The sequence below is a fragment of the Sycon ciliatum genome, chromosome 5 (genome assembly GCF_964019385.1).
Source record: "Sycon ciliatum chromosome 5, ocSycCili1.1, whole genome shotgun sequence".
Lineage (NCBI taxonomy): Eukaryota > Metazoa > Porifera > Calcarea > Leucosolenida > Sycettidae > Sycon > Sycon ciliatum.
The window spans coordinates 13,010,003-13,028,986 of NC_088647.1; the positions used below are offsets into that span (position 1 = coordinate 13,010,003).

The 18,984-nt window shown below is 47.4% G+C and overlaps 3 protein-coding genes across 3 annotated transcripts; 1 reads left to right on the forward strand and 2 right to left on the reverse strand.

Moving 5' to 3' along the window:
* The first annotated feature begins 4,889 nt into the window (after nucleotides 1–4,889).
* On the forward strand, nucleotides 4,890–9,236 carry LOC135817666 (dynein regulatory complex protein 10-like). The gene is made up of 4 exons (XM_065330893.1): nucleotides 4,890–6,000; nucleotides 7,409–7,636; nucleotides 8,437–8,508; nucleotides 8,730–9,236. Exons 1-4 carry the CDS (start codon nucleotides 5,248–5,250, stop codon nucleotides 9,048–9,050), a joined length of 1,374 nt encoding a protein of 457 aa, XP_065186965.1. The 5' UTR covers nucleotides 4,890–5,247; the 3' UTR covers nucleotides 9,051–9,236.
* A 483-nt stretch (nucleotides 9,237–9,719) lies between these two features.
* LOC135817667 (neuferricin-like) lies at nucleotides 9,720–12,869 on the reverse strand. Its single transcript, XM_065330894.1, has 2 exons — nucleotides 11,842–12,869; nucleotides 9,720–10,259 (listed from the first exon to the last, which is right to left on the reverse strand). The coding sequence occupies exons 1-2, from the start codon at nucleotides 12,750–12,752 to the stop codon at nucleotides 10,052–10,054; spliced, it is 1,119 nt and encodes a 372-aa protein (XP_065186966.1). The 5' UTR covers nucleotides 12,753–12,869; the 3' UTR covers nucleotides 9,720–10,051.
* Nucleotides 12,870–15,572: 2,703 nt separating this feature from the next.
* LOC135817668 (phosphatidylinositol 4,5-bisphosphate 3-kinase catalytic subunit beta isoform-like) lies at nucleotides 15,573–18,972 on the reverse strand. Its single transcript, XM_065330895.1, has one exon. The coding sequence runs from the start codon at nucleotides 18,867–18,869 to the stop codon at nucleotides 15,765–15,767; it is 3,105 nt and encodes a 1,034-aa protein (XP_065186967.1). The 5' UTR covers nucleotides 18,870–18,972; the 3' UTR covers nucleotides 15,573–15,764.
* Nucleotides 18,973–18,984: the final 12 nt, after the last annotated feature.

The following is an 18,984-nucleotide window of genomic DNA, read 5'->3' on the forward strand; positions in this document are numbered from 1 at the left end:
TGACAAACAGTAACTGGCATGGATTGTAGAAACTCACTGGATATGGATACCGATAGATCGATGCGTGCTACCGTCACGTGCGGCCGGCCCCACCCGATCGACGATCGGATCAAACACTCTATCTACGTAGTTTTAGTACAATAATGTCATGGTTTTAATACAGTCTTGACAGCCGACTCGGATGGTCATGTAAATCTACAGTAAAACCTGTCAAGGCGACCACCTGTCCAAGAAGGCCATCGCAAAGGGATATGCTGCCCAGTCAAATGTACCTGGATAAGGACTTAGGAGGCCACCTGGTTACCGAGATCACGTTTTGAAGGTCCCTTGACCGTTCGTCTTTGTACAATCATGTACAAAGTACATGTACCGGTATTATCATTTCGATCGGGTCGCTATCATTCATGCCTCATGGTCCATGTATTGAGATAGACGCACATGCACAGTACATGGCTGTACTAACGTTATGTTGTTGGTTGACCAATGCGGGCAATGGTTGACAGCATGTTACAAGGCGGAGGACCACTGTGTTCGGAAACAGTGACCTTACTACACCCATCCACGGTTGGCAGAGCCCAGGTTTTGCGACCATTTGAACCGTATGGGTACTAGCCCTGATTCTGACCCTCATTACACAAGGGAGTCGGTTGATGTATTCCTCTTGCACAGGTGCCATGTCCCGTCCTTTCCTATTCTTCTGCCCACACATGTACCTAGTTTTGACCTTTCTTCTTACTTCTCTCTGATCTACGTACATGTATCCCCTGGCCATAGTCGCTAGCATACTTATGTTAGATAGGAATACATACATTATTATGACATGCACATGTACTTGACTTGTTACACCAGCCTCACCTTCTATCCTCTTTTACATGCACTACTAATACTATACTATGCGCTGTATTCATGTATTGTTCCCACTCACTTTCGAGGTTGACCTTAGATAGCACACTGGAGACCTTTTGATGCATTTCACTTTCAGCCGCACTTTTAGTTATCTACACTAACAGCTGTCCATACATCCTAATGCCCCTTTCAACAGTTGTCCTCCTGGTATTATTGCACGCCTACATGTATACGATGTATTGTACACCCTTCTATTCAGTTCTTCCTCTACAACGTATTCCTCTTGCACAGGTGCCATGTCCCGACCTTTCCCATTCTTCTGCCCACACAATCATGTACCTTGTAGTTTGACCTTTCTTCTTACTTCTCTCTGCTCTACGTATCCCCTGACCATAGGCTAACTTACTTACTCACCCTATAAAAGCTGCTGCCTTTCTAGTTTCCTACGGACTAGTACGGGATTAGTTTCATGCTAGACTACAGTGTATTACCTGAGAACTCTTTCTCTCTCTCTCTGAATAAGTGTGCAATTCTGTATGATAACCATTATCCATTACTGTACCCTCGTGCTCTGCTGACTGAGCGAAACCGGGACATAACATTTGGCGCCCAACGTGGGGCTCGAACCCACGACCCTGAGATTAAGAGTCTCATGCTCTACCGACTGAGCTAGCCGGGTGCAATTCGGTATGATAACCATTATCCATTACTGTACCCTCGTGCTCTGCTGACTGAGCGAAACCGGGACATAACATTTGGCCCCAACAGCGGTTCCGAACCCACGACGACCTGAGATTTCCGTATTCAATCGTAGCGAGTATTTTATTGCACAAGTCTTTCTCCTCCTAATCCTATTCGTCAAGATGAAGTTCGTCCCAGTCTTCTTCGTCACTCTAGTGGTATGTCTGGCTGTCAACAATGCTGTGTCATGCCAAGCACGTAGGCAAGAAGATTCGCAAGATGATATGAAGGCTTATGCTGAGTACGTGGACAATCCCCTACCTCATAGCGCTATGTCTGACCAATCGCACGCAGTGTCTGTCAACGTTGATTCTCCTTCCTGAACCTACTACGAGAAACTCTTCAACCACATCTACGGAAATATCTTGTAAGTCGTTTCACTGTGCCAACCATATCATACAAACTACGCTATCCCTCGCTCGTTTATTCGCTGTCTTTCCGCTATCATAGGCATAGAATGTAGTTGTTTCAGTCCTATTTTCACACTCTCACGTCGCATCATTCACCCCATCCCACTCCCAGCCCACCATTCTATCAAAAGTTCAAAACTCTCTCTACATACAGATGCATACAGACTCAGTACACAGTACTGTACCTACATGACGATTGTAGTTCTGGATCACTCAACATGTTACAATGGCCACACTCAAGCACAACAGCTTTCTCAAGTTTCTGACAACACAGCTTCCTAGCATCTTCATTACCCATACAGACCATGTCAACCACATACAGACCATGCAATCAGTTTGCTGGATCAGCAGTCACCAGTCCCTGCCCTTGAACAGACGCAAAATACTGTATACCCTGCACGCACGCACTCAGCTCACAAATCCATGTAACATGATATACCGCCACATGATGAGCGAGTATACTTTCCCAGTTTTACCGTCCCAGAGAGACGAGATTATTTTAAGAACTGTTACCGTCCACAGTGACGCGATATTTTACACATCCCTTTTCAACCGTCCAAATTGAGACGTGAACATACATTTTACCGCTCCTCAGAGAGACAGGTCCTTCACACATTTACATTTTACACCCAGGGTCCCTACTTTATTCTCAGTCTACCAAGCCATACTGTCCTGCCACACATGACAATCCATGATTACAAATTACATTACACGAATCCATGATCACATCCGCCCGCGCCACACTCCACAGCTACAAAGTACAATACAATCATACGGCCAGTTCCTTACAACAATCCAGCTCTTCTACACACACTCATCATTCCTCATCACACCCACTCCCTATGAAGTACCCCACCCCCGCCCGCTACTCATTCTTTTTCTTTCTTCATGCCATTGTCTTATAGTTATACTGCTAGTACTGCCTTGTACTTTTCTGTTTGCTGCAATGCATGTACATGTACATGTCCCCTCTTACTTTTCTTCGCATGAGGACATGCGCCCGCAAAGGGGAGGGCTATGTTAGATAGGAATACATACATTATTATGACATGCACATGTACTTGACTTGTTACACCAGCCTCACCTTCTATCCTCTTTTACATGCACTACTAATACTATACTATGCGCTGTATTCATGTATTGTTCCCACTCACTTTCGAGGTTGACCTTAGATAGCACACTGGAGACCTTTTGATGCATTTCACTTTCAGCCGCACTTTTAGTTATCTACACTAACAGCTGTCCATACATCCTAATGCCCCTTTCAACAGTTGTCCTCCTGGTATTATTGCACGCCTACATGTATACGATGTATTGTACACCCTTCTATTCAGTTCTTCCTCTACAACGTATTCCTCTTGCACAGGTGCCATGTCCCGACCTTTCCCATTCTTCTGCCCACACAATCATGTACCTTGTAGTTTGACCTTTCTTCTTACTTCTCTCTGCTCTACGTATCCCCTGACCATAGGCTAACTTACTTACTCACCCTATAAAAGCTGCTGCCTTTCTAGTTTCCTACGGACTAGTACGGGATTAGTTTCATGCTAGACTACAGTGTATTACCTGAGAACTCTTTCTCTCTCTCTCTGAATAAGTGTGCAATTCTGTATGATAACCATTATCCATTACTGTACCCTCGTGCTCTGCTGACTGAGCGAAACCGGGACATAACACTTACACTAACAAATTCTATCCCTTTAAAAGCTGCTGTATTTCTAGTCCTCTCTCTATCTCTCTCCGTCTCTCTCTCTCTCTCTCTCTCTCTCTCTCTCTCTCTCTCTCTCTCTCTCTCTCTCTCTCTCTCTCTCTCTCTCTCTCTCTCTCTCTCTCTCTCTCTCTCTCTCTCTCTCTCTCTCTCTCTCTCTCTCTCTCTCTCTCTCTCTCTCTCTCTCTCTCTCCTCTCTCTCTCTCTCTCTCTCTCTCTCTCTCTCTATCTCTCTCTCTCTCTCTCTCTCTCTCTCTCTCCCTCTCCCTCTCCCTCTCCCCCTCCCTCTCCCTCCCTCTCTTCCTCTCTTCCTCTCTCCCTCTCTCCCTCTCTCTCCCCCTCCCTCTCTCCCTCGCTCCCTCTCTCTCTCTCTCTCTCTCTCTCTCTCTCTCTCTCTCTCTCTCTCTCTCTCTCTCTCTCTCTCTCTCTCTCTCTCTCTCTCTCTCTCCCTCCCTCCCTCCCTCCCTCCCTCTCTCTCTCTCTCCCTCCCTCCCTCCCTTCCTCCCTCCCTCCCTTCCTCCCTCCCTTCCTCCCTCTGTCTGTCTGTCTGTCTGTCTGTCTGTCTGTCTGTCTGTCTGTCTGTCTGTCTGTCTGTCTGTCTGTCTGTCTGTCTGTCTGTCTCTCTCTCTCTCTCTCTCTCTCTCTCTCTCTCTCTCTCTCTCTCTCTCTTTCTGTCTCTCTCTGAATTCGTGTCCAATCCGCTTTTGTGTGCGATATGACCATGAATTCATGATTACCATGATGACTGGATCGGGTGTAGACAAACGAATCCAAAAAATAACATTGTTGGAAAAGAGGGGTGGCAGTTTTGTGTACTTACACGACATGCATGCGGTCATGCACTGATTCAGCCAGATCATGTCTCATAACATTAAATTTTCATTTTTGCCCTGATGTCAGTGATGATCGTGCAGTGATGATGACTAATGGCAGTAATGCATGACTGATGTACAGACTTCACGTAGCCAGTAACGATGGTAACACTAACAGTAAGAGGCGCGTCTGCACTATACTATAATAGTACTAGCACTCTGCACGTCGCGCAGCATCCTGTGTTGCTATGGTGTCCATGATCGATCGGTCAATTCTGCGAGACTGTGTGACGCGCAGGCAAATCTAGATCCGAGTCATCCGACCCTGTTCGACAGGTCGATCGGGCCAACGCCACGGCAAAAGAAAGAATATTGCTGATTGCAAGCAAGGGAAGGCAAATGCGAAATGGCTTGACAGTGGCAAAGACAATAATATTGCAGACAGTAAAGAGTTATCAAGTAAAGCCGCGTCCTCGCTTTACCACTTCTAGCGAACATCTGCATCGCCTCTGACTGGAGGCTCTGTCACCAAGTAACAGCTAGTGTGATAGAGTGAGTTGTGGCAACTAGCGGACTGAATGCACGAGGAAATTATGCCGTCGGACTACCCTCGGGACGTAGCGAAAATTGCTTAGAGAGCTCAGTCTTGCTGCAGGACAACTTCCACGGGTGCCTATCGCTGTGGTGTCGACTGATCAGTGCCAAAGTCTCAAACGCTCTGCACTGAAAAATGGCCACCACGCAAGGCTTTCAACAGCAGCTCTCGGCGCATTTGGACATAGTGGAACAGTACTCGATTAAAAATGTCGAGAGACACAATACCCTGACGCCGCTAAAAGGGGCTGCCAGAATGGCAAGTCGGGCGGAGAAAACTCCGCGTTCCTCTGATGACATCCTGCTAACGCTACTGCATGCGAAAAAGAGAAGGAAGAAACTAACGTCAGTGGAGAGCCAGAGGCTGTTGTTAGTGTACGATGAAGTTGTTCGTCAGGCTGAGATTTGCCTAGTCCTGCCTTCGATCTGCGGCGATAGTGAAGCATTTCTTGGACGATATTCTGTTCAGCTGGGAGAAGACCTGTGTAGAGCTATGGAGCAGCATGTCGGATTGAGCAAGTCCCTTGTCGAGACTACGAGTGCGGCTGCTGACGTGGAGGAGCAGTACATCGCTGGTATCACCAGTGGAACGTTACAGACGTCGGTGCGTACCATCCTGCGTGCCGTGTCCAAAAACCCGGAGATCGCGCCCGTGTTCAGCATGATAGACCCGGCGGTGGCACTGGAGAACCAGGCCGGCAGGCTGCTCATCCAGCTACTCCAGGACTATCGGCGCGAGACTCACGTGCACATCTCCGAGAGCCGACATGACGAGGTCGTGCGGGAGCAGAGCATTGCCAGCCTGCGCGAGATCCAATCCAAGCGTGAAACGCAGACCAGGGAGTTGGAGAAGGAAATCGCCAAACAGAAGCAGGTTCTAACTGGAAAGGTATGGTAGATGATTAGCGGGCAGCAGTGAATAGTCAATAGTCATTGCCCAGGAATTAGCTTAAGGTACATGGTGGTATCGATAGCAATTGGACCGAGTCTCAACATACAAAGCCATGGCATAACAGCAGAAAATGTTCCTCTTGACCCGTCCCATTGCTATCAGAAACAAGGTCCTTGTGGGTATTAGAAACACAAGTTAGGTGAAGACACAAGCTGAGCCCAAAGCAAAGGCATGCATCAAGCAACTTATGAAGAACTGAAAAAGCCATTGGCATTACCAGGCTAAGTTTCCTTGGGTCATGGATGTCACAGTGTGGCAATGTGCGTATACCGGTCTGGCATAGTCAATCCATACTGCTACTGTGTGTATATAGCAGCAATGCTGGACTATAATGGATTGTGCAGCAGCTTTATGGAGAGTGCATGTAACACACTGAAGATAAGTTATAGAGGTTCTGCGGTTGAGATCATTGCATGTCCTTTGTATGGAGTTCTATGGAACGGAAACCGGTGCTAGGTCTTTGCCCTTCAATACAAAGCATCTCAAATGAGGATGGAATCGAAACCTCTATAGTGCATTTCAAAAGTATAGACCTCTAGACTTTTTCGAATAATTCAAATTTGGTTTGAGCTTTTTGAGAAATTTCTTTGGAATATTGCTCAGGCAGCTCACACAATTTTTCTCATATACATTTCTAAGCGATTGGATAACAGATGCCCAATTTCGAAAATTTTATGCACAAAGTGATCACAGATTTTATGTGGTATAGATGCTGGCCGAACGGTTTTTTGAAACCAGAGGTCTGGACTTTTGTAACGCACTATAGCTCATGTGGCCGGCCAGTCGGCCACTACTCCAACCGGTAGTATTTTCATTTTTCTTCTCCTCTTTTTGAGAATCATCATCGCTTCACCGTTTTCAAACTTCCTGTTTTTACCGTTGTCACTACTGACATCAGTTAGTAAGCACCGAATGCGATGACGGAGACGAGAGGAGCACTGTCTTCCGCCTCGCCTTGCGCAGTGAGACAAGAGGTCCCTAACACCCGCTGCCCCTTCGTCAGAATGGATCACGGACCACATTTAGCTTGACCTTTACATATACCGCTGGTGACGTTATCCACAATAATCACGCCTCAATGCTATGTTCCAATTCTGTTAAAACCCGATTGCATGTGTACCTGAGTGGCCTGGGTAAGTACTTCGAAGTAGTGTACTGGGTAGAGTATGGGCAGCACTAGAAACGGGGTCGACGAGTCCCATCCTGGACATCAGCATTGCTACATTCAAGAGTCCCGACTGCACATTACATATTTATCTGAGTAAAGCAGCTCGTGTGTGTTGTTCTGTCATGCCAAGTACATACTGGCTATTGCGTTTGTTGTGCACGGACTGTTGCGACACAGGTGGCAGAGAGGGGTGAAGTGCTAAACAAACTTGCCATGAAGGCTGCAGAACTTGATCAGGCAACCAAGATCTTTGGCAGAAAGATGAAAGAGCAAGCTGATGCTACCATACAGGAGGGAGATAGAACCGACATCATCAAGCAATTGAAAACTCAACTGACGGAGAGTCGAGCACGGCTGGATGAGCAGATACAGAAGCAGAGGGGAGTCCAGAGTGAGCAACGCAAGGTACGGATGCAGTCGCATCATCTTGTGACATTGTGTGCATATCACGTTGAATCACTGTCACTGCACGCCTTGCCTTTGCAGTACCTAGGCCCAATTCCAACCGGTAAAACTTCTCAACCCACTTGTAGGTGAGCACTAGCATGTCTTAGTACATACACACACACACAGACACACACACACACCTTGACCTTTGACCTTTGACGCCCATCGCCGGAGGCGATGATAGCAATGCTACGGCAGAAGCCATAGCAACTTGTGCTGGGATTACACCATTCAACAGCTTGCAAGGCTGAAGAATTGACCGTCACTATTCAGCCTGGTCTACACCATACAGCTATTTGGAGTGACATTTTCTGGCCAGTGAATCCCTATTTTTGGTCTTTTCCTTTTTTTTCTTTTTTTTCTTTTTTTTTTCCCGCACACACATCACACCACATACTCCGGCATGCACTGGCTGTTGGTAACCACCCAGGAGAATGAAAGAAAAGTCAGGAAGAGTCTGAGAAAGAGAAGAAAGACGTGTGTGACCATAATCGTCGGGAATCGAACCCGCAATCTATCGATTGGAAATCGCTGCACATACCACTGCACCATATGGGACACACACACCCACACACACACACACACATGCTAGGCGTGAGGCTACTTCATGCCGTCGATTTATTTTCCGGTCGAGTACTCGCTACCACCCTAATTTTCATTGTGCGCCTGGCCGCAGTCACGCTGTATCAATTCAATCCGTGGGACTGACTTCTACATGACTTGCATGTGTTTCTGTGACTTTTGTCCTGTCCATGTAGAGAAACTTTCGCGTAGAGAATGAAGTAGACACCTGGATACGTAAATACGATGATGATATGGGCGAGAAGCAGGTAAGTGTTGCTAGGGCATAACAATCATGCTATTTTGCAATCTGTCCCTAGCTGCTGTTCTTGCACAGTACATAATGCCTGCACTGTGCAACTGTTGCCATGGCGTTGGCTTGACAACCAGTGTTACAACTAGACGCTCTATCTAGCAAAACAAGATCGTAATGAATGTCTGGGCAGGCTTTGAGCGTTGAGTGCCATTGTGTCCTGTGTGTGTGTGGCAGGCTCGCTTTGATGAACTGGACGCGGCTCACAACACTGAGAAGGCACAGCTGGATGAGTTGACGGTGCGCTTCAAGGGCCTATCCTTTAAGCGTGACGTCATCTTGGAAGAGAGAAGGCTGGCGGCGGAGAAACGGGCGCAGGAAGAACGAGAGATGCACCTGCAGCTGTCAGCAGCCCTCAAGATCCAGTACATGTGGAGGAAGTTCCGCACGAGAAGAGCCCTCTCCAAGAAGAGCAGGAAGGGCAAGCGCAGTGGCAAGAAGGGAAAGAAAGGCAAAGGAAGCGGCAAGAAAAAGGGCAGTGGCAAGAAGAAGAAGTGATGCCTTTCGCATGTTTTGTACGTAAACTTGACCGGAGAACATTTGTCTCGAAAAGTAATGTTGAGAGATTTTTTGTATTGAGGACATAATCTATATCATGCAAGCTAGTGCGCCCCTTTTGAAACCGTTTACGCATATTGTGCTCATACTCAATACATGTACTTACAATACAGCGTGTGCCACATAGTTGCTAATTTCAAACAATACCATTCACGTACGTACGCATGCACAAACAAACATACACTTGTACTGGCTCACTGCCAAAACTGGTCACGTGGGTCTCCCCGGGAGAGGAGAGAGAGACTCAAAAGGAATCTTGGAAAGATGACTCAATTGGCCATTGAACCACCCAACGGCCGACACCCCCTGAAATCCTCAAACTAGGGTGGATTTGAAATGATCCCACTTATGGGCTCACCACACCTCACTAAGTGGGTGAGGACAAGGTGCAGAAAAAGGATTGACGGCATCAGGGCATCGTCCCGGGATCCAACTGCAGGTACCCCTGCCCCCAGTGAAGGTAATACTTGGTACTAGTGTGGGTGGCTAAATCAGAGTGGATCTGATATAAGCTTCACTAGCACCGTTGATTACACAAGAGTTACTCTAGCCAGAAACATACACACACGCACACACGTGTCTTGTACACAACCGATCCAAACGTGTGTCTCAATATTAAAGTATGAAACATTTCATCTGGTGCTAGACGAAAACAGAAAGCAACCAAAAGTTGATGAAGGACCCATTTTAGTTAAAGCAGAAATAGAAAATACAGTTTCCTAACAAAAATGCTTCAAAAAAGAGGCCATCTACCTACAAATATAACATGCAGACTAGAAGGACGCAGGACCAGCCTTTCCTGGGTAAAACTAAAAAATGAATGGGCCAAAGAAGTTATGGCACATTGAGTTCATATGTCTGCAAAAAAACACATGCAAGGTTGAATGCAACACTATGGGTGTCCTCCCCGATGTGTGGTGTTTCAACTAAACTGAATTGACTTAGTCTTTGATAGCACAGGTAGCAGAGTCGGGGTGACAATAATCGTAGGCTCGCATGTTTGGATTACCAAGATCGCCAATGTTGCGCTGATCGTCCTCTCCCAAGCTCGGCGAACCGGTCGTGCGGACGCACACGCATTGATAGTTTGTCCCGCCGGCCTTGTAGAACTTGCGCGGCACACCGACCCAGTCACGCTTGATACCACCACTGTCGACAACACATGCACGCACACAACACAACCATGAGTAAAACATGTACCATGTATACGCCCCGTCGCGAGAGAAGCACGCAAATCTGCAAAAGCACTGGAGGTGCACCTACGGATCTTCTCTTATAGCAATGACAGCGGACAAGATCTGAACGAAACAGATCAAGGCTAGTGCCAGATAACTGCCTAATCCACACACAACTGGTGAAGCCATGTGAATCGACCACATGCATGGACGCACAGTAACACAAACAGTATCTGCTGTAACGAAAATCAATTGAGTGCTGCTCAAAAAATCAACATACAGGTCTGCTCTCGATATAACAACTCTCACTTGTACATAAACCTCGCTAGTACGTAAAAAAATCAAATCCCGTGCCGAAACAGCATCACTCCCATACAAATTTTGTTCTACACAACATAATCCTACATAACATAAACCTCGACATAACACACGTGCGGCGCGGTCCCCAACGTGCGCACTCTCGATACAACGTAAATTCACGTGCACGGTACGATCAAGCTGTAGCTAGGCAGATTAGGCCAGTTAGTCCTACATAACGTAAACCTCGGCATAACGCACCCTACGGCGCGGTCCCCGGCGTGCGCACTCTTGATACAACATAGATTCACGTGCGTGGTACAATCAAGCTGTAGTCGTAGCTAGCCAGTTTAGTCCTATTGTGCATAATTCTGCAGCATTGATGGTATCTGATGTCGATGGTGGTACAGTGTGTATATGTTTGCACGGTTGAACCCCCCTTGTAATACCCTTCATTTTGAGGTACATCTTGCATTTTACACACGGTTTTCTACATAACATAACTCTCGATATAACATAATTTTTGCATGGTCCCAGAGATTACGTTATATGGAGAGTAGATCTGTACTCAGATAAAACTGTGCTGCATCACCTAGGCGCCTGTGTGTTCGGGCAACACATGCACAGTCTGGTGAAAATGCATATAGCCAGCAACTCTATGCATTGCTAATTGCTATGTAGCTGGATGCTTGCTACCAAGAGTACATAAACCAGAGAGTGAAATTAAATCCACTTGGTTTGGCCATGAGGGGAATGTTTTGTTGACGCCAACCTTTCTGTAGATCACAAGTCATGCCATACGAGGTGTGCACTACGAGTCCGTGGTCACGTGAAATTGGTCAGGTGTCGTGTCTGCTAAACTCGCATTACGATAAAAAGCTACAGCAGCTGGAGAACTTTTCAAGAGATCCGTTCGAAAATGGCAAAAAACAACTTATGATGAAGGTTCGGCACCCAGAGCATGCTTTACGCGTGCTTTGTGCAACGTGCGTGATGAGTTCTGAAAATGTCCAGTAGCAGTGTTGCACACTCTGGTTTATGTGCTTTTGTTGCAATGCCAACAACTGCTGTCAATTAAACTACAGAAAAATCATCCCTGGCCCGGAAAGTGAGATAATCCAAGAATTACTGCAGGAGAAAACATAAACAAACGTACTTGTACACACGGGCGAGCGCGCGTACGCACACACACATGTGCATGCACACATACACCACACACACACGCCACACACACGCACAATGACGTCTCACTCGCTTACCTTTCCTTGCTGCACCAGACTGTGCCTCCCTTTCCCTGCGCCCAGTGAGAATTGCACGGTGGAAACAAGCGACGAAACTCCTCCGCTTGCAGGCTGGCACCTTGAGCCACCTCCAACATTTGATTGTACTCTTCCAATCTGGCTGTAGGTTGACCGTGTTCATCATAGTACGTTCCAACAAGCTTGCCTGCATAAGTATAGTCTTTATGGTAGAAAGAAAGCCAGTCTTCGATGCCGATGATGTTTGCATTGTCCAGGCCAGTGACGTTGTCAGTCAGACCAACTTCCGTGAAGTCACCGGAGACGAATGCGCGTGTGCCATCACGGCCTGAGAAAAATCCATAGCCGCCGTCCTTGCCATAGTACTGCTTTCCCTTGGTGACATCAAACACTTGACCAACGAGGGCCAGATATATAGGTTTTGAGCTATCACTGCCATCGTACTGTTTAAGCTCTTGCACTGTGAACAACCGATCGTTGTTCTCCTGGCTTGGGGTGTCCGCAGCAGTATCCTGAACGACTGTACCAGCATCAGATTGATCCAGTACTGCTCTTTCCTCCCTTTCTTCCTGTTGATTCCTATCAGCAGCGTTACTCGCCACATCAGGCTCAGGGATCTGTTCCTGCGCCCCCACTGGCTCGATACGTTCATCAAGATCATTCTTCTCAGCATAAGCTTCTTCAGACTGTGCAGCTGGCTCAGAATGCTCTTGATATTGAGGGTCATTAACAGCTAATAGTATCTCGTTCCGGAATAGAAAGATGCCAGCCCCAATTGCAGACACGAGTAGCAATGCCACAACAATGCCAAACATTGATGATCCATGCTTTTTATCACTTTTCGATCCACCAGATGGCAATGGTAGACTTCCGGACTTCCCAGATCCGCCTTGCCGTCGTCGAGTCGCCATTGTCACGCGTGGGTGAGCACTAAATAGCAGAGATCCGACATGAACGATCTCACAGCACAGATGTATCCTTGCATCCAGCGAATCCACAAGACTGTCAAGAGTGCCAATGCTTTCTTGCTTGATTTCAAAAACTGAAAAGTGCTTTTGTTTGAATGATCAGCTGATCGGCGCCGCGCGCCGCGCGGCCGCTCATTGTGCCACGTGGACACAAGTCGTGACGTAAAAGTCGTAAAACAAAGTGTTTATTATAGTTCTTCGCGCGCGCGCATTCATTTTTCGCATCAAATTTTGCGCAGGGAAAATCTGCATACATATGTACGAGCTGCGAGGTGAATCGCAATTTCTGGACATGAAAATAAAATAGAGGCCCACTGGCTGTGTGTTTTACATTTTTCATATCTTTTTGTATCTATTGTATGGCCTAATCCTTCATCTTTCCAAATATGTGACAATTGCTCATGCTGTGATCCCAGAGACTTTATAGCAGGTTGTTTTCGACAGGCCAATTTTTTGGCCTAAATTTCAGTGTATGGAATTCTGGACATGAAAGTAAAATAGCGTCAATAGGCATCCTATACTGCACCATTTTTGTTATTTTTTCTATTGGTGGACTGCAGTTAAGTTGGCCTCTTCACACTTCCAGCCAACAGGTCCAAGACTATAGCGTCTGAAGTGGAGTGCACATGGGGAAGCCAACGATTCGTCCATTACTTCTTATTTTACTCAAAATTCAAAATTCTCATGCGACATAGTACCACAAAACTCGTTGAAATGCCTCCCAAGAAAAGGCTATCAACAAGGCACCGACACGAGGAGAAACTACAACAGCCCAGCTGTCAACTACAACAAAGAAAAAACTTCATCAACCTGATTGACTTGACTCTACACGCGACAAAAAATTATTTTACTCGAAATGTCCAGAAATGTACAATGTCCAGAAATACCAATTCACCTCGTAGAGGGGACGGCTCGATACCGGGACGTTTTGACAGCCAAATTTGTATAGACCCAAACCGATCGTCAGCGTTGATTTTTCACTCGAAATATGTTTGTGGAAGGAAACTGGCATGTTGATTTTTACTCTGGGGCCAGAGTCAATCGAACTGAGCCACTCCTTTGTGTTGACCCATTGCCTCCAAGTTGCCCAATTTTTCGCTTCAAAAAAGTTCAAATCAGAGGTGGCTCCAAACCGGACACGTTTTAGAGTGCACGTCAAATTCACTCTGGGTCTGAAATTAGGTAATTGCTATCGCTCCACGACGGCCAGTACAGAGTAACAATAAGCCTTGTGTGTGCTTCCATTAGTTTTGATTGGTATGCGGTGCTTTATTGGCGAGAGGCGAGCTGCTGTTTACCTGCGACAAGAAGTTGATTTTTCGAAAGTCGTAAAACTCAAGTCGCAGTGCGAAGCAACACGTCAAAAACTCACCTGCTTGATATGGCGCTTCTGGTCATCGCAGAGCCATGAAATTTTGGCTCGGAGTATAACACATCGCAGTCTCACTGTGACATATGTTTTCTAATCAAAATACCAAGAGAGAAAGTGAATATTGAGTCCGTTCCGGTTTGCAACCGGTGTCCTAGTATTTGAAACCGTCCCCTCTACATGTACTTTTTTTCAACTACATCATGTACATGTACTGCTGCGCTGGTACTTTCTTTGTGACGTGACTGCATGCATGTGCTGCACTGATCATGTCAGGCAGTCAGTGCCATGCCAGTCACAGAATGAACCACGCTAGCGCTGCACGCATTTTGCACTGGGATCATGGGAGTACACTCTCAGTCATTGTATTGATCAAGATCCGAAAGTCCATACATGAACATGTACCGGTAACCATAATCTGATCATGGGCTTTTGATAGAACAGTACTCAGTAGTGCAATAACAATGTCTTCTTTCTGGCATCCTGGGCACGGGTGAGATGACTCAGATTAGCCTAAAAAAATCAGGGAGTGGTCAAAATGTAATACCGATTCCTTGGCCTCTACTGTAATTTCACAAGTTTTCGGTGTACATGTACTTTTATTTTCGGTACTTTCGGTGCGTCTGTTTCCCGATCCCACCTAAAATTTCAATACGCCGAACAAACACTAACACACATAATCCCATAGGGAACTGCTTCTCTGTACCGAAAATTTCTGTTCACCTAACCTAGCCTGTTGCCCTCATACCGAAAATATTGAGCACCGAATATTTCTGAAATTAGAGTAACCTTGCCGGGCGAAACTCTTTTCGCTAGAATTCAACATGTACTGGTATGCAATGTCCCAGCTTATTTTAGTCCAGGATCTAGATCCGTGTGAAGATTAGAGAGAAGCGGACCCAAACATGCGTTGGCAGCTCAGTGCCGCGAGTATGCACGGTAACCATACCCACAGCAGTATTGTAACACTCGAAGAGCCCAGGTCAGGTGCATGCACCGCAAAGAAAACATGCCGCGCCGGACTGCCGGTTGGCATTTCCGCCGATAACCCCCCCCCCCCCCTTTGAGCAATGCATATTATTCAAGCACACCGCTTGCCACTCTATCATCTCAATCTATGCATAGGCACACACGGTTTGCGACAAGATATCAGTGCACGGAGCGTGCTAGGAACTGAGACTATGTTGCGATTGAAGTTTTGAACACATCTGAGATTAGTTATCATAACATCACTTTAAGTTTGAGAAGATCTAAATGTGCAATGGGGTGGGTATAGGCTGAAAGCGCAAACATCACCCATGTACCCACTACTACCCAGTCCTTCAGTATCCAAGTTTCTGGCAGATCATACTGCTGACACCTCTCATGCTCCACACTCAGACCAAGAGACAAAGTCGCGTGATTCCACACTTCCTTCATACTCAACAGTGTAAGGTGGGTGTGCAATAACACAGTGTGTGTCACCTCACACACACTATCATGTAAATCTACATGAATAAGAAAAAACACAAGTGCTACAATTCTCTCACCGTGCTCACGAGTGCAAGAGATAAACTGTAGCTGGTCAGACTGAACACTAAATCACCTCAGCTTCTGACAACATTGTGGATGTACCAATTCCACGATACACTCCATGAATTCTTCTGCGCTTCACTGAACTTCTTGCGGAAGCTCTGCAGGGCTTCCTCATCGGATGCGCCCAACACCAAGGCATCTCGGACATAGTTGATGTCGTCGAGTGACCGTAGCTCAGGAATACCAGTAGACAACATCATGGCAAACAAGTTGATCAGGAGAGAGCCCTTCTTTCGTAGCAGCAGGAAGGCCTCCTCACACAGCCGTCTGAACTTGTCGACCTTGGCTGCGTCATCTTTACCGTGAGTGACAACATAGATGAAGTCATCAGTGAGAACGAATGGCACGCGCTCACGCTTGACACCAAACTTGCTCTTGAAGTTGCCCAAGAAATGGCCGAAATCGATGTGGAACAGCTGTCCAGTCTCCTTCAACATGATGTTATCGGAGTGACGATCACCAATGCCGAGGACATACGTGGCGACACAGTAGCCAGCGCAAGAATAGGTGAAGGCTTCCAAAGCTCTTTCCAGAGCTTGCTTGTCCTTGTTCTTCTCGGCCAGCCACCGGTACAGCGTACTCTTGTCGAATGCACCACGTGAGCCACCACCCATCTCTTTCTGGATCTTTGCGACAGTGTTGGCCTGGAGGACGACTTCGATCAGACCGACTTGATTACCAGTGGAGAGACAGCCGTACGGGATCATGCGCATGTCAAGGCCATCAGCTTGCCAGATGCTGTCCATGATGCCAATGATCTGCAGCGTCAGCATGTCCTGTCGCAGATCGTCACCGTTCTTGTAGATCTGGTAGACATCGGCGCCTTCAGGGTCAGCATTCTCATACACCATCCAGAGTGGCTTCATCTTCGAATCCATGAACTTGCACTTGTCTAACTTGACACAGGCAAAGTGGAACTGTGGATGAAGTGGATCGACCAAGTTGGACAGGGCTTCAACATAGGCAGGGCTCTCCAGGGTTTCACGCATCTTCCTCATGCCCTTGGGTCGTTCCTTTAACGTCTTGCTCTGCAGTACCTCGCTCACGGCGCGCAATCTGTTGAGTGCCTCCACCTGGACAGCAAGCGTTCGCATGTGACTGATGGCTCCTCTGCAGTATGCTTCCAGTAGCAAGCCAAACCTGACAGCAACAGCCGGGTCGTGCATCTCTGCACGCAAGTTCCAGAAGAGGTAATGGCCAATCTTCTGGTTGCGCAGTGCTCTAGCCAGCAAGAACTTGCCCAGCGGACAGTCGAGGTAGGACTCGTACTTCAGGACTTGGGTAAGCTGTAGGAGGAAGTGAAGGAGCTGGTTATCTGTGAAGTCACTGAGCGAGCTCACAGCATACATGCGCACTGACTGTTCGGCGTACTGGTAATCGAGAAGCTCAAGTGCAGCCTCGGGCTTGATTTTCTTCCAGGACTGGAGCAGCACTAGCATGCGGGACACATGCTCTCGGTTGTTCCACTTAACTGCCTTGAGTAGCTTGGGAAGTGAATGCGGATACGCTGCCAGCTGACTGCGGTGATTCCATACCAACTCAAGGTCTTGATCCTCTAGCTCAGCCAGTGGATCCAACTCAATGATCTTCATGAGCTGTTGTGTGACGTTGGGCGGCATAGGCTTGGGTAGAATAGGCAGCTCCGGTGGCATCTCACTGAAAGATGGGTAGACAATAGGCTGCTGATGGCGCTCCAACTCAATGTGTAGCACCAAGGCTGATTCCTTGTCCGGATTCTCCACCGTTGTACCAATGAAGTTCAATGTGTCATCGAGTGCTCCGTCCACGAGCCAGCAGTTCAGTTCCTGTGTACCTGTGCGCATCTTGCCATTGTAGTCGAACAGGTTGATGTTGACCCAGGCCAGGGGTACATGCTCCCGTTTCCGACCTGAGAAGAGTCCAGATGATTTTGCCTTCTTGCCACTAGCTGTGTCGCCACTTGATGTACCATATATTACAAAACAGAGGCGTGAGCTGCGTGGCAAGTCACGGTGAGGAAGATCAAAAGCTAGCACATCCTGGATGATGGCCTCATTGCCACTGACACTCTTCAGCTTGGTACTGCGAATATCCGACAATGGCTCACCTCCGTGATACACGCCTGAGCGCAGCAGAATGCTCTCAGCGTTGACGTTGGTTGCCTTGACAGCAAACACCTTCAGATTCGATGTGACCTGCCACAAGCTGACCGCATTGTCACTGGGCGGCGACGGGTTCCGCGCTCGTAGCGTAATGGGCATCTGGTAGCCCTGCTGTCCCTGGAGTGCTGTGCTGAGCAGGTTAGATTTGCGGTGCAGAACTATTCTGGCTTCCACGCCTCTTGCAATGCATTTGCGGAAATATCTGTACTGTGACAGAGGTGCAGTTCTGTCCAGCATATAGTCAGATGATCCACACACCTTCACACATAAATCATATGAAGATTCTCGTGAGTACACTGACACTTGCTTCTGAATCTCTTGCAACAGGTCCTCAATAGTCCACTGTGGCTCAGCACGTAGAGGGGGTGACGTTCCACCTCCAGGTAACACAACTTCTACAGCGAAACCACCATTCTGGAGCTTCGACTGCAAACTACGACCGAGCTCCGGCGATGCTTCCAAATCAGGAGGGTAGGCCCAGAATAACAGTTCACTTTGCTCAGCATTTCTGTTCTGCACGATTCCCTCGCAGTAAGACTGGATGCCATGGCGGAAGTCCTGTACTTCGGCTCCCAGAACATCGAACTCATGGAGACGCTTTCCAATCAGGTTGCCGATCTCGGCATTGAGAAGCTTCTCCTCTTGGTCACCAATACGCTCTTGGACTTTCAACAGCGGGTGAAATAGGTTCAGATCACAAAACCTCTTTTTCTCATCCACGAACTCCTCTCGTTCCGCACTGGTATTGACACCAACAAATACATAGCAAGATTCAGGTTTCAATTGATTGAACAAAGGGTACTTTTGGGCCTCATGCCAAAGTCGACTCTTGATCTTTTGCAGAGTTCCATCGGGTCTGCATCTCAAAGGCACCAAAACTCCGGTGGGCAACAAACAGTCGACATCGATGGGCTGGGAGAGGGCGGCATAAACTTCAGCCGGATCCTCCTCCTCCTGGCCGATGAAGCCGTACATTGTCCACTAAACCAACACCATGGGATGCTACATGCCAAGGGTGAAAGAGACAAGGAAGGGCCAGCCACAAACTTCTGCCACCACAAGAAGGGTTGAAAAAATGAACCACCTTTCG

Coding starts and splice junctions, on each gene's coding strand:
- LOC135817668 (XM_065330895.1), bottom strand. CDS start 18,869: ATGTACGGCTTCATCGGCCAGGAGGAGGAGGATCCGGCTGAAGTTTAT.
- LOC135817667 (XM_065330894.1), bottom strand. CDS start 12,752: ATGGCGACTCGACGACGGCAAGGCGGATCTGGGAAGTCCGGAAGTCTA. Junction 10,260..11,841: donor GTCTGGTGCAGCAAGGAAAG/GTAAGCGAGTGA, acceptor TGTTGTCGACAG/TGGTGGTATCAAGCGTGACT.
- LOC135817666 (XM_065330893.1), top strand. CDS start 5,248: ATGGCCACCACGCAAGGCTTTCAACAGCAGCTCTCGGCGCATTTGGAC. Junction 6,001..7,408: donor AGCAGGTTCTAACTGGAAAG/GTATGGTAGATG, acceptor GTTGCGACACAG/GTGGCAGAGAGGGGTGAAGT. Junction 7,637..8,436: donor TCCAGAGTGAGCAACGCAAG/GTACGGATGCAG, acceptor CTGTCCATGTAG/AGAAACTTTCGCGTAGAGAA.